Source organism: Metopolophium dirhodum, chromosome 8 (assembly GCF_019925205.1).
Source record: "Metopolophium dirhodum isolate CAU chromosome 8, ASM1992520v1, whole genome shotgun sequence".
Taxonomy (NCBI): Eukaryota; Metazoa; Arthropoda; class Insecta; order Hemiptera; family Aphididae; genus Metopolophium; species Metopolophium dirhodum.
Window position 1 is genome coordinate 4,714,256 of NC_083567.1, and position 15,171 is coordinate 4,729,426.

The window sequence follows — 15,171 nt, forward strand, 5'->3', positions numbered from 1 at the left end:
AGGTAACATTATTTATCAATTATCGCAAAACAGTAAACACTAAATAGTACATACATATTATTCAATCCATTTACAACTAGTGCATGGAAAATGTAAAACCCTTTTATTCCCAGGAGAATGTTCATGTTCATATAATATCATGATCCATACCTACATTTATAACTTTATATAAATAACATAGATTAAACATTTAAACATTAACCAAACCCAGTGGCGCAAAATATATACTTAACTATGACAATATTGTTATAGGTGATTTTATAGTAGGTAGGAGGTCACCTTTGTCATTCTATAGTTATTTTATGAAAATTAGTTTAATAGACAACATAAAAACTATACTTGGTGTATGGTCAGGTAATTATAAGAAATAGGTTGGTGTCAAAATTGTATGTGGAGGTGTCTTAATGTCATAGGTAAAATTTTGGACTTCGGCGCAAACCTAACATTTAACCTATGGATCTAAGTAATAATTTATAAGTTATAACCAACAATCATTACTAATTAATTAAGACTTAAACTAAAAACCACTAATGCCCGTAGGCATTAATGCATAATTATATGCATACATTTTAAAATTTGAATTAAATAAAATAATAATTATTAATAAATTATTTATTTTCACAGAATAGGTACACAACTAGTATATTGTATACTATTGTATACTTTGTATTATGTTTACTGTTTAGCAATTAATATAAAATATACTTATTATCGTATATCGATACGCGCAGTTCACCATTGTCCATTGTGTTTAATTTAATAATCTCGGATTTATTGTCAATAATTATTTACCTATGCATTTATAATATTTGTCTATTATTTTACATCATACTATGGACTAAACACTAAATTAAAGTCTGAATTCTAGATCACGTGTTATGTTCTGAGTTCCTGACTGTTTCATAAATACTTCTGACCACATCGCTTGCAGACTTGACGCATCACACAACCACGTGCAGTCTACACTCCACACATGCATTCGCAAACAGGCTTCAACTAACGCCTACTTTGAAAGTAGGTACCATATTATATTTTAAATTATACTTAAGTTAGCAATATTTTTTTTCATTAAAATTAGTCACCGAATCAGGAAATCCATAAAAATATATGCCACTGCCCGCTATTATTGAGCTGCAATAATTAATAAATTATCGATGAAATACGTCGAATCATAGACGCAAATAGAGGGGGAGCTTTAGGGGCCTTTAGTCCCCCCCCAAAAAAAACCTATAGTAAATTCTTTTAAAACTTGTATTTAATTAATTAAATTTTTTTTTTTAAATGTAGTCAATAAAAAGTTATATATCCGGTCAAAAAGTTTAAAAATGTAATACGTAAGTTTTTATTATAGCTAAAATATTAACGATACATATAGGCATCATGATTATTTTTTTAAAATAAGCATTTAAAGTTCAAATTTATTTATTTATTTATTTAGTTGACAATTGAAACTAGATAAATATATTTTTTTAAAGTAATAATAATACGGGCAATAGCCCCCCCTGCGTACGCCACTGGTATCAGCCCCCCCCCCCCAAATCACAAACGCTATTTGCGCCTATGGGTACAGTGTATAGTACATATTAGGTATAAAAGCATTGATTATAAATACTAGTATAACTTTAAAAGCTAACCAACATATTTTTTGACATACACTCAAGCTATATAATATTCTTCGTGCAGTATAGTTGCTAATTGCTATAATCAATAATCATTATAGACGCCCCTCGCCAGGGGGGGGGGTAATTTTAACTAAGGAAGCTTTTCAAGTTGCATTCATTTAAAATTGTACTGTAAATAGCCACTTTCTCTATTTATCAATTATTTCTATCCTAGTTTCTCCACTAGCTTCTAAAGTAGTACCTATACCTACATATACCTTTTTTTTTTCGAGTTAATCGAGGGACGTAGGAGGAACCGCGTTAGCATTACTTCTCCTTGTTAGCATTACTTCTCCTCGTTAGTATTACTTCTCCTACCTACCTACCTACATATACCTATACCACGGGCTATACACTTATACGATGTAAGTACCACCGACTACCGAGTATTATTTTTATTTTTTAACAAATTTTTATTTTCAATAAACTATACAATTAATAAATAATAGGTAATATACGAATCATAAACGTAGCGTGATGAATTTATATAGGGGGGGAGGGGGCTATAGCCTATTATATTTCTGGTACGCAACATAATATATTCTAAAAATATTACGGAATGGAGGGGGACTAAGCAAAATTCTAAGGGGGCTAAAGCCCTCTTATACCCCCTCCCATTTTACGCGTATGATACGAATACGAGTACCTATGCAACGTTCATATAAATTATAACTATATTGTCCCTCGACGGCCCTTAAAGCAAAGTATAAAAAAAAAACTTAAAATATATTATGCCGCGTGCGCGGGTCCATACAGAGTCTGGGTTTTGTTTTGTTTCTGTTTTTAAAAACAATTTAGTTTGTCCCGTCTGTGTTCGGATAAGTTGAGTTTATCTTTTGTTTTATTTCGTTTTCTCGTCCTGTTAGGCTACGGCCCGGCATGGCGGCATTACCGACACAGGCACACATCTCGACTAGCAACTATACACAAATCCACAGTGTTAAGCTTGAAATACTTTACAAAAACAATTATTCTGCAAAATTATGAAAAATACAGAATAATATTATACTGTATTTTGGCGATGTACAGTTGCTTTGTCTCTGGCACGGATCTTCATTCTTTAATCGTAGCAATTAATACCTGCTGTTGCCTGTTATAATAATATGTTCGTGATTAATACTTTAAATTTAAAGTATTTGATCGTGGTGTGGTTGTTGGTGACTTGCTGTTATCAGAAATCGGAATAGGCGGATATCAGGGACTATCTTTGGTTAGTGTCTTTAGATGACTGGTCTGTCCGTGGCGGATATTATATCTGACATCGGCAGTTGTCACTTCTCAAGTCGAACAGCTGCTGTTGCAGTCTGTTGGAATGTGGGTCGAATTGGTCAACGATAACAAATTAACAACAGTCAACAAATCTATTTAATTTTATGTATCTATAATAATAGTAGTACCCATTATATAATATAATATTATAATGACATAAATAATAATAATAGCCGTGGGCCGTGGTCCGTGACATGATGACAACAACGTCACTTATCACGCGTCAAGTGTCCACAGGATTGTATTAAACAATAATCAATAATGAGTACCAGTATCCTGTATATATTATATCTGTAATTTTCCATCAAGGCCGAATGTCGAATGTCCATCATAATAAGTTAATAATGGTGGGGTAAGTTTCGTTCGTATACTTAGCCAGTGCAGTGAATTATTCGTTGCGTATTGTGAAGCAATAAAATTGTGCTTAATAATTATTATTGAAGTTTTGTATTTTCTAGTCCGCCACCACAGTCATTTTGCCGAGCTAGTCTTCGAGTCGCCGCATCCAATGGTGTATGTGCTAGGTAGCAATACCTAAATCAACCATTGCCGCTGAGATGGAAGGTATTGACGTGGAGTTTACAGACGTGACCCTAACGGTCAACGTGTGGGACCCTCTGGTGACGAAGACGTTAAGGCCAGGTAAGGTACATATTAATATCTATCATCAAATACTATGGCCAATAATATGGAAAAATATTGTTTGTGCTGCAACAAGTGTGGCCAAATTTTTTTTGATATAGATCTACTGAGAAAACATTTTTCCTTTAAGGAGCTATAACTATTGTCCAACGCGGCTAAGTGGGATTAACTTTGAAATAGTCTGTAAATTATTGGCTGTTTGGCCTCCCTCTAGCTTATAGTATTTTCTACATTATACTGACTCTTTCCAAATTAAATCATCATATTATTATAGCTATCGGATACTAATGTACTCTGTTGTTTCAGAAAAGAAAACGGTTTTGAACAATGTCAGTGGTTTGTTTCGTAGAAATGAAGTAGGGGCTATACTAGGATGTTCTGGATCTGGAAAGTCAACTCTCATGAATATTTTATCTGGTTACATGTGAGTATTTTAACTAACTGTTCACTTGACAAATAATGATAATTATATAGGTATAGTAAAAAAAATCTATATAAATTATAATTGTTAATTTTATTATTTTATAATGTTTTATATTTTCCAATTGCGTAGGTCGAGTGGTTACCAAGGATCTGTAACTTTAAATGGAGCACAGCGAGATTTGCTATCATTTAGGAATGTTTCAAGCTACATCATGCAAGAGGATAGTTTACAATTGTATTTAACTGTTCAAGAATCAATGGAGATTGCCATGAAGCTTAAACATTCAATCTCTAAATTGGATGTTCAAAAAAGAATCTCAGTGAGTTTCCAATAATTATCGAAACATACCTAGTCAATAAATTTCAAAAGGCTGCATCATTTAAAAAATGTTCTCTCTTTTACTTACATATATACTAACAACAAAACATCTCCCCGTATTCACTCATTGCGATTAGAGGTACCTTTGTTAAAATTGAGGTTTCATTACAATATACAATTATTTCTGTAACAATATTTTTTTTTTTTTTTTTAACATTTATTTAGAAAATATACAATCTGTAAGGTTTTTTACAATAAGCATATATGCGGTGTTTAAGTGATTTTAACGTGAGTTAACATGATTTTAAGGAACTACCCAACAGTAGTACTTATGGCTTGAGGGATTATAACAACATAAAGAATAATATTTATGTCTATAGTAGGACATTTTTGAAAGTTTTAGTTGTTTATAATTATTAATACATTTCCTAAAAATAAAATATTAAAAAAGGTTCTAATTAAAAACACATAATGTTATTCTTTATAATTGTTATAATATCTTAATTTCAGTAACATAATCTCAATGTGTGAATTACGGAGAGAGATTTTTACTTTATACAAAATACATTATGTTACAAGTGTGTGAATTGGAGAAAAAATTATACTGTTGCGCCCTCTTAATTAATATTTGTATCTTTCAGATAGACAGTTTACTTCATAATTTACTTTTACATGATAAACGAGACTCATTGGTTTATAATTTATCCGGTGGTGAGTGTAGAAGACTGACCATTGCTTTAGAATTAGTTCGCAGCCCAAAAGTGATGTTTTTTGATGAACCAACAACGTAATATACTTATATTTGTCTAAAGTTTTTGATAAATCTTAACCTTTTGGTTTGTTTTAATTTTAAAATTGTTGTTTTTATTACCCAGAGGTCTGGATATAGTGTCTGCAAATAATGTTGTTAAGATTATGAGAAAATTGGCCGACTCTGGGAAAACGATAATATGCACTATACATCAAGCGTCGGCTTCCCATTTGACAAATTTTGATACAGTTTATGTTCTTACACCTTTAGGACAATGCATGTATAATGGAAAATCATCACAAATAATTGATTATTTCTCAGATCTTGGATTTCAATGTCCTGAGTATCACAATCCTGCTGATTATGGTTGGTGGTAATGCCTCTAAAAAAATATACATAGAAACACAAAGGTTTTTAAATTTGTTGAATTATTTATTCAGTAATTGAACTGAGTTTGGGTGAATATGGAATACCCATTGATACAATGATTGAGCTAGCTAAAGAAACAAACAAGAATGATCGACACATAATTGGTAAGCAATTTTAAATCAATATTATTATTACACCTTAACAATTAAAAACTTAATATAATATTATTTATTTCAGACCAAAGTGCTAACTCTGTACCTGTAATTTTTAGTCGAGAATATTCTTCAAAATGTTTTCCTGAGCTTTGTATACTTATGCACAGAACTTTGCTAACTACTTTTAGAGATCATGTTAGTGATTTATAATTACTACTAGGTAATTTTATAAATATATATATTTTTTTTCAAGTTTCTAGTTAAAGTAAGACTTTTTGTCCACTTCTTGCTGGGGAGCATGTTTGGAATTGTTTACATAGGACTTGGAAAGAGCGCTATGCACGTTCGTGACAATGCAGTATTACTATTTTTCTGTGTAATGTTTATGACTTATGTAGCAGCCTTTACCATGTCTATAAAATGTTAGTATTGGTATAAATACATAAAATATTTAAACATTAATTAATACATGTATTACTGTATTAGTTAATAGAAATATCATTATATTTACATACATAGTTACTAGTTAGTATTCAATAATAACATTTTTCTGCTTTATGTTAAATGTTTTAGTTCCGTTAGAATTGTCAGTGATGCGGAAAGAATATTTTAACAGATGGTATTCATTAAGTTCTTATTACATTTCTGTCACACTTGTGGATCTACCAGTACAAGTAAATACTAAACATTATATACAATATTTAAAATTTAAAGTAATTGACTAATTATTACAGATTCTGTAACAAACTTAAATAAATATTATGAACTGAATAGTTTAATTATTACAACTTACTCTTATATTTTATTTTTTTTCAGATTTTTTGTACCTTTTTGTTTTGTTCGCTAATATACTTTTTATCTGGTCAACCTTTAATACTCTTTAGGATTTCAATGTTTCTGTTGATATTTATTGTGACAGGACTTATGTCACAAGCAATTGGAATGCTTGTCAGTACTCTTTGTAAAGGTTTTGTTGTAAGTTGTGACACCTAATCTAATATTTGTTAAACATTAAACTATTAAATACTAAAATAATACAAATATTTTGTTCTAGATTAATACCGTTATAGTTGCATTAATATTAATGTTTTGGACCACTTATGCAGGTGGCATGATAAGAATATCCGATACCCCTAAAATATATCGATGGTTATATGATGTATCATTTATGAAACATTCTGTGCAAGGTGTACTTCATTCAGTTTATGGTTATGATCGATCTGTATTGCCTTGTCCAGTTGTAAGTAATTTAATTATAATACAATTTTAAAATTTAGTTTAAATTTGTTTTGTATGTGACCTACCGTACTGGGTATTCATTTAGTATGTGACTGATAATTAATTTAAAAACAGTCAATAATTATTTAATTGATTAGTAATACAAATATAAAATAATACAGGATTACATTTAATAATGTTAAAATCAGTCAAACAAAATATCAGTTTAAAAAAAATTAATGAATACACATAGGTTCCAATAACAGCAATACGTCAAAATTATTCAAAAAATGTCATTATAAACAAATTTTATTTTATTTTAAATAATTTTTACATCAACAAGAAATGTTTAACTTTTGCCCAAAATAATTTGAAATGAAATTATGATTTCATAAAAGACACATTAAGAAAATTTGTGTTTAATATTTATACATTTTCTATAAATCTTATAGTTAAAAAACACGTAAAAATCTAGAAAATTAGTGAGCAGAAACAAATAATTATTGTTTTTCTGTTAAAATAATGTTTTTTTATGTTTTTTTAGATGTTTTGTCCATTTGGTTCACCAAAAGTAATGCTTAAAACAATTGATATGGGTGAGAATTTGTACTGGATAAATGTCAGCTTTATCACTAGTATTTATGTTGTATTGAAAGTATGTGCTTTTATCGCCCTAAAGTATAAGTTGTCTTCTACTTGAACCAAATGCCAAACAAAAGATCTAACGGAATATGAGATACTGAAAATTCAAGATGATTCAATATTAGTATTCATTTTTTATTTAACTTTTTTTTTATTATTTAGTATCACTTTCAATTGATCAACAATGATACATAAACTGTATTTTTGTTATGTAATAATTAATTTACCTTAGAATAGGTAGAAATCTAATGGCAGTTCTAACAATGTCCGGTTAAGTGTCCGTTAACTATAAATGGACATTGTAAGAACAGCCATAAATTTCTACAAAAATAGATACTGATACGACCATGAATAATTATAATGTTAAAATAGCTTTATTATTTGAGTTATAATATCATAATATTTACCAGATGATATATGATAGCAGTATTTGAGATTCAAAGCACTCATTTGTGACTATTTTATTGTATTGTAGTATTGTACCTATTATATTTATGGATCATATATTATAATATATTCATTATTCACACAAGCGTTTGTATTGATTGCTCACATAAATACATCACATAAGGCATGACCCATGGATTTTCCGTGGTGGTTACTTGTCAGTAAGAAAATATACTCCTTTTTTGGGTGCATGTAAATTCTACCTACTGTAAATTTGAATTTAAATCATTAAGCAAGTTCCTAAACTTATTAACTCTAGTTAATTAAGATGACCACGTACAAAAATTGTTAATGGAATCGATTCCATTTTCAGTCACCATTTCAGGAAAACATTTAAATGTATAATGATGCAACAAACTTAAAAATTATCTTTTCCCTGCCTGATAATAATAATATATATATATTTATAATAATAGTAATCTTAGGTAAAGAATGTATTTATTTTTTATTAATGTTAGATCAAAATTTTTTTCTATCATAGGCATATTGTATAACAACTATTACATTATAGGTAATTACTAATTACATATTTACATTACTGGCGTTTCGCAAAGTGCTTGATATAGGAAATTCACAATATTCCCAGACAAAGTACAGTTTTTACCTTTCAGGAATCTGGGTTAGTGTTTTGAACATTCACTAAAAAGTGAATGCATTGACGTTAACGTTAACTGTCCCATAAAATGAAAGAGTTCATTTTTATGTATATGTTAAGGTGAATGACGACATTTGGTGAATGTTGACATTCACCGGTGAATGTTGACATTCACTGCTGTTTTTGGTGAATGTCAACATTTTGAATGAATATTAAAAATTTGCCAACAGTCACCGGTGAATGTCAACATTCGCAACGATTATCGGTGAGTGTTGACATTCACAATTGAGTTTTGGTGAATGTTAGACATTTTTAGTTAAAATTGGAGTATAGACGTTATTGTGTCATACGTTAAGATAGTGAATGTTTATAGATCTGATATTGTTCACACAATATTTAATCGAACGGTGTTTAATGATCTATATAATATTATCATAGACATTTAGGCATTTAACGTTACGGTATCTGCCTGTCTGCCTGTACCCACTACCTATCTCTCTCTCTCTCACACACACTAAGTTTTTGCTTAATCGCATAATTGGCGATACGTCAGTCATCGTACCTAATTTAGTAGTGATGAAAAATACGTTTATATCGACCAGTGTCGACGTATTTCATTTACCTTGCTTACACGAACGAAAAGATAGACTGTTGTGACTGATTGAATTTGTGATACGTTCGAGTTACCTACTAATTGTTCACGTGTATAATGGAGAACATACGAGAAGTTTTTTACGAAAAATTTAACGCTATATTAAGTACAAAAAGAGAAGAAAACAATTTTTATTTGAGTACTGAAAAATATAACAAATGTGTTGAAGACGTTCTCAAGTTTAAGGGGAAAAAAAGTAAGCAACGCGTGTGCAAGTTATTGAAAAGATATGATGTCGTTAAAATAATGTCTTTCAACCAACTTATTGTTCCATTGAAACCTGGTGAAACAAAAATAATTTACTTCGTGAAAAATGAAGATTTATTTGATATTATCCATGATGCCCATATCAAAACAGGCCACGGAGGACGAACCCGTGTAATTAGTGAATTACATAATGAATTTTACACACTAGGCACAACAGAGGGTGTAATAAATCAATTATACACCCGTAATCAATTTGCTGTATGTAAAAAACAACTATTATCTCCTGAAGAAGTTGCTACAGACCAATCCGTGTCCTTAAGGAAAGCTTCCACTTCAATTTCTCAAACAGGTGGACAGGGGTACATGAAATGCAATTGTAAGGCAAAGCGCGTATCGAAGAAGTGTAGTTGTAGATCCTCAGGCATTTTATGTAACTCAAAATGTCATAACAGTTTATCTTGTTGCAACAAATAATTTTTATAATATAAAATAAAATAACTTATGGTTTGTAAAAATTATTTTATCACTAGGTATTCATCTTTTTTTACAACATGTTAACATTCACCAAAAACAGATGGTGCATGTCAACATTCACCAGTGAATGTCTACATCTAAGAAGAAATTGACATTCACCAGAAATTTCGGTGAATGTGACATTCACCGGTGAATGTCAACATTCACCAAATGTCGTCATTCACCTTAACATATATATTATATAACAGAACGGGCCATGGCCCAAACTACAGAACACAATATATATATTATTATAAGTAGTAGGTATTCAAAATAAATATAAGCTCTAGACATTGTTTACATAATATTAACACAGAGAGAAAACAACAGGATCTCGTTAGCAGTACATATCATATTAAACATCGGTCTGTTATAGGAAGAGTTAGTGGTGCAAAGGGGTATGAAAAAAAGTTGTCTGTGATTGGAAGCTATGGATTTTGAAATTAATGTCTCTTATCAATACAGTGCAATAGAGCCGTTAGTAAGTTTTCTTAGGAACACTTACTTTCAGGAAACGCATGATAGTCACGTATTTATAGTCCTAGCATCTTAAGTACCGGATCATAATCATGAAGTTTGTGGTTAATGACTAATGTGCAGCAGCCAGTAGGTACCATGAACTTGAAAATTTATGTTGAAGGTATCTGGTTCCAACTACTAAATGTCTGCATTGGAATATACATCATTTTTGTATGGTAGGGGGGAGGGTCAGGAAAAAAATGTAAGCCTGCACATTAAAATATAAAAAATAACAAAATATAGGTAATAGGCAATTTATTTTTATTTCAAAACGACAAACAATTAATCTGATATTATTATAATAATGTATTGTTAAATTATTTAAATGAAATATAAAAGTGTTTGGTTTATATTAGATATTTTATGTGTGATTGAGGATTTCACAATTTGTGTTGTATACACTATTTATGTAAGTAGGTACCTACCTACTTATAATCTAATTTAGAACTTCTCTGTGGGGCCCAGTATTTAAAAAAAAAATACAACGTTTTTAGGTACAAAATATGTACAATAATATGGTGTCTATAAATAAAAGCTAGCTTAGTATTATTAGGCTTACAATATTCATAATATATTAGATTATTACATGGAAAATATAGATTATAATTTTCAAACGTAGCGATAAAAATTTTTTTTTCTAACAAGTCTAATATGATATATATTGGACTGCTAAATTTTTTTTTGGCTTTGGCCTTCATAGTTCGAATACTTTTCAAAAAGTTTAAACGATACCACTGAATTAAAAATTATAGTAAAAAAATTAATTTCCTTGTTTTTTTATAGTCTATATAGAAGCAATATTTGTGTAATCATATTGAAGACATAATACTATAGGTATCTATAGACTATAATATATATTATTATACCTGTATAATTCCCAACTCGGGAGCTAGGTACCTATTCTACAGGTATAAGTACTAATGTTTTTATACTTAATTATTCGTCACGCGGCGTGTTGGATAGGCAATTCAGGGACATCACTGTCGTGGTTATTCGTTTTTCCGGTATCTTGTAAGTGTATGCGATTTATATTAATGCATTTAATCTTTAAGATTCTCTAATCAGATTAAGCGAAACTTCTGATCACTTAAGCAACGAATATAAGCATTGCTATGAATTATAAAATGTTATGAAATTACATAATAATTAATAATTACACTACACCATAAAAAGATATACTTAGTTAACAATTTAAATTTTACTATTTTAAAACAGTATAATATCAAATATTGTTGGTCATTAATTATCGTTTTTATATTATAATATTATATTTATCTTATCTCAGCATACGAACAAATTATGAAAATTATATACATAGTAAATGATAAAAGATTTACTTATTTCTGAAAATTCCTAAAAATAATATTTTGAAAAAAGTTTGATTGTTTGACAAGTTTTTGTTTTTAAATGTTGCAAATGTATACATTTAAAGCTTAAGTTTTGTCAATCTCATCATCTTTAACTATTTATTTCAATGTGTGTATATAGTTATTAAAATAGTCTTAACTATCAAGTGTATATAATTATTATACACATTTTTATATTGTCATTTGTATAGGTAATTATTAATTGGTACTGTGCTTAGATATTTTTGTTTAGTATTTTCAACCAGGTATTTGGAATGTGATTTCAAGAATATAATTTTATATGAAAAAATATTCGATTTTATATAATTTTATTTCAACGCCATAATTTTGTCGTACGAAAATACAAAATACCTACCTAAAGCTTCATTCCACTTGATCCATCCATACATAATCCTATTTCTGATGTCATTCTCAAAACCACCATTCTTTAGTACCACTAATCCTAAGTACCTAACCTAACATATTTACCTCACACACTACGTAGCCATTTGGATGTGGGGACAATTGGATGTAAAAAAAAATGTAATAAATCACTCAATAAAAATACATATATTCAATTTTTCTTTAAATATTTTAATACTGATCTACTGGGCGTGTTATAATAAATAATGAAATAATAATCTTACCTTTAAATTTTATAAGAGGTTAAGTCTCTCTAATTTTTAAACTAACGGAGGTGTCGAACGTGATCTGCTGAGCGCAAACATTTACTATGTTACGCACTTGTGAGACAGAAACAACTAATTCGGGTGCCTTATTCCAATGTTGCACGGTAGATTATATACTATTTATTACAAATGTAAAGTAATAATGAACAACTAGGTCTATTTTAATCCAAAATTTTTATTTAAATTAATATTTAATATAAGTTACCTATATAGGTTGACCTAACCACCTAGGTCAACCCTCAGATAATGTTCGTACTTTTGATTGGCAGTTTTATTGAAAATAAATATATTTAAATAACTAGGATTCCATTTCAGTTATGATTAACTTTTATTATCTACCAAACACTTGTACATAATAATACTCACAAGTCACAACTCTATAAACGTTCTATCATACTAATATAGTAATAAAGTGACTGTATCATAGTCATACGGAGTTCGGTATTTGTTGTGTGTTGAGGTCTAGGGTGCACAGCGAACTGACTTACTAATACATTGTGTGTGTTGGCCATAGGCCTTACAATTATGTGTGTGTTTTAATAATTATGTATCGGTCAGCAGTTAATCGTACATACGGTAGAGTTCGTATTATAGACATAGGTGTCATATAATTATATTTATAATTGTTACAAAGTATTTAAATGTCCTAAATCAGAAATCGTTATTTAATTCTACACATCTGCATTTTCTGTACACCATATACATCGCAATCGTGTTACCGGAAAAGGTCCGTTCGCAATCGTTCCATTCGCAATCGTATATTACCCATGCGATTTGTAAGTTGTAACGATCCACAACCAAATAGATCAGATTGTTTAGCTATAGGTATAGGCGCGATATTAGATCAACTAATAATTGCGAGACGTATTTTTGCCACTGACCATTTTGAATAAATAAATTCTTGTTCACGGTGTTAAGGATATACAAATAAATATAAGTAAAACAAATATAACAAAAAAAATAATAGTAAAACGTTTAAGACTAAAGGAAATTTTAGCATATTTTCATATAACCACATATAGCGATGAAATTAATAAGAAAACTAACAATAATAAATATATATATAAATAATATTAACAATAGCATATAGTGGAGGGTATTATAGCGATAATAAAAAATATAAAAAATAAAAAAATATATAGGTACATAAAAAAAATATAAGTATAATAATTATTTTTATCAAGGCGAAGGTAAATACATAGAATTAATACAAATTATGTTTACTTTAGATTTATTGAAAAATTAAAAAAATAATAAGCACCGAAGTACATATTTATAAACTTATGGGAGATAACATGGAGTCAGTATGTTTAAATTGGCATAATATGTTAAAAGCCAACAAAATATTAAATGAACGTTTGGATTTTAATAAATTAAATAAAATAACTAGAAATATTGAATTATTCATGAAAGAGCATTGTAAGGGAGAATGTAATAAATTATTAAAAATAATCGAAACCACAAGGGACCCAAGTTACATACTCGATTACTCAAAATAATTCAATATATATATAAATTAGCATACGTGTGTAATAATTTTATTATATTATTCATACAGATATAGTATATAAGTAGGTAATTAACATTAATTGATGGAAGATTTTATAATTATTAAATAATATTGTAATCAAAGGCACATAAAAACACTTATATTATATACTTAAACTAATATTTTAACACTTCTAATATTATAATTTCAGTTTAATAAAATATTTTCTTATTATACATATCACTAAATAAAAAAAAAAAAGATAAGAATGTTAAGTAAAATATTATAAATTACATTACAATTTATTGTAAAATGTCATAAATATAATACATCAAATGACAAAACTGTAAACAATTATAACAAGATTGTAATTGATTGAAAATCAAATGTAAAATACTAAAATGATGTCAAATTTGTAAAATCAACTATCGTAAACTATTAAACTATTAAATATCATTGTAAAAAGATTCTTAACCTAGGACTTTAGGTTCATAATCTTTCTTTTGGTTGTTATAGGTTCAAAGGGCAAAATAGACTCTACATATAACGTATTAATACCTATATGATATGTTAACCGAGCCACAGCGGTTATCCTTGCAAATGGACTATAGTTCACACTACCTCGCACAATGTATAAACTATAATCCCAGAATTAGCCAACATAACATAATTAGCATACGAGGCGATAGTTTCATCTCTACGCAAACAACCACTTTCCGAGCGGCTACACCTAAAGGACACCGGACACCCACCACCCACGGCCGATCATATCAAAGGAGCCGACATCGCATTTAGAGACGCTAGAGACAGAGATGTACCAAAGCCACCACGAGCAGAGCTACTTGCCACACGCTCAGCCATATACAACTGCAAGGCGACGATATTATACATTTATACTATTGTAATAAACAACATTTCATTTACTGTTCAAAATTAACCACTACTATCATTTCAACCCATCATCTCTCTTGGATCCCTGAAGGGGCAGCACGTAACAATGGCCATAAGTACAAGAGGATGCACAGAAAAGGTAGGTGTCAGCAGTGGATTTGTGGTTAAACGAGGCGAAATTTTGAGTTGATAAGTTGACATTTTGAAGATGAAAGTCAAAATTCTCGAGTTGATAAGTCGAAATTGTAACAAATTATTTTTTCTATGTGGCACTACTGAGTTTCTGTAAAGTAGTTTAATATAATCGTTATTTCTTGTTTATTAGCACGATTTAAGATAATATACCTTATCTTAAATCGTGTTTATTAGTATAG

The 15,171-nt window shown here is 29.4% G+C and overlaps 1 protein-coding gene across 3 annotated transcripts; it reads left to right on the plus strand.

Annotated features, from left to right (window-relative positions):
- Positions 1-868: 868 nt before the first annotated feature.
- LOC132951093 (ATP-binding cassette sub-family G member 1-like) lies at positions 869-7,981 on the plus strand. 3 transcript variants are annotated; one of them, XM_061022808.1, is made up of 13 exons: positions 869-1,014; positions 3,389-3,572; positions 3,879-3,996; positions 4,126-4,315; positions 4,956-5,101; positions 5,190-5,431; positions 5,506-5,598; positions 5,672-5,784; positions 5,843-6,011; positions 6,163-6,263; positions 6,406-6,564; positions 6,644-6,829; positions 7,352-7,981. In XM_061022808.1, the coding sequence occupies exons 2-13, from the start codon at positions 3,488-3,490 to the stop codon at positions 7,505-7,507; spliced, it is 1,758 nt and encodes a 585-aa protein (XP_060878791.1). In that variant the 5' UTR covers positions 869-1,014; positions 3,389-3,487; the 3' UTR covers positions 7,508-7,981. The 3 variants fall into 3 exon arrangements, with proteins under 3 accessions (XP_060878791.1, XP_060878790.1, XP_060878788.1); XM_061022807.1 differs by lacking the exon at positions 869-1,014 and adding an exon at positions 2,894-3,282 and having other exon boundaries at positions 3,374-3,572; XM_061022805.1 differs by lacking the exon at positions 869-1,014 and adding an exon at positions 2,894-3,282.
- Positions 7,982-15,171: the final 7,190 nt, after the last annotated feature.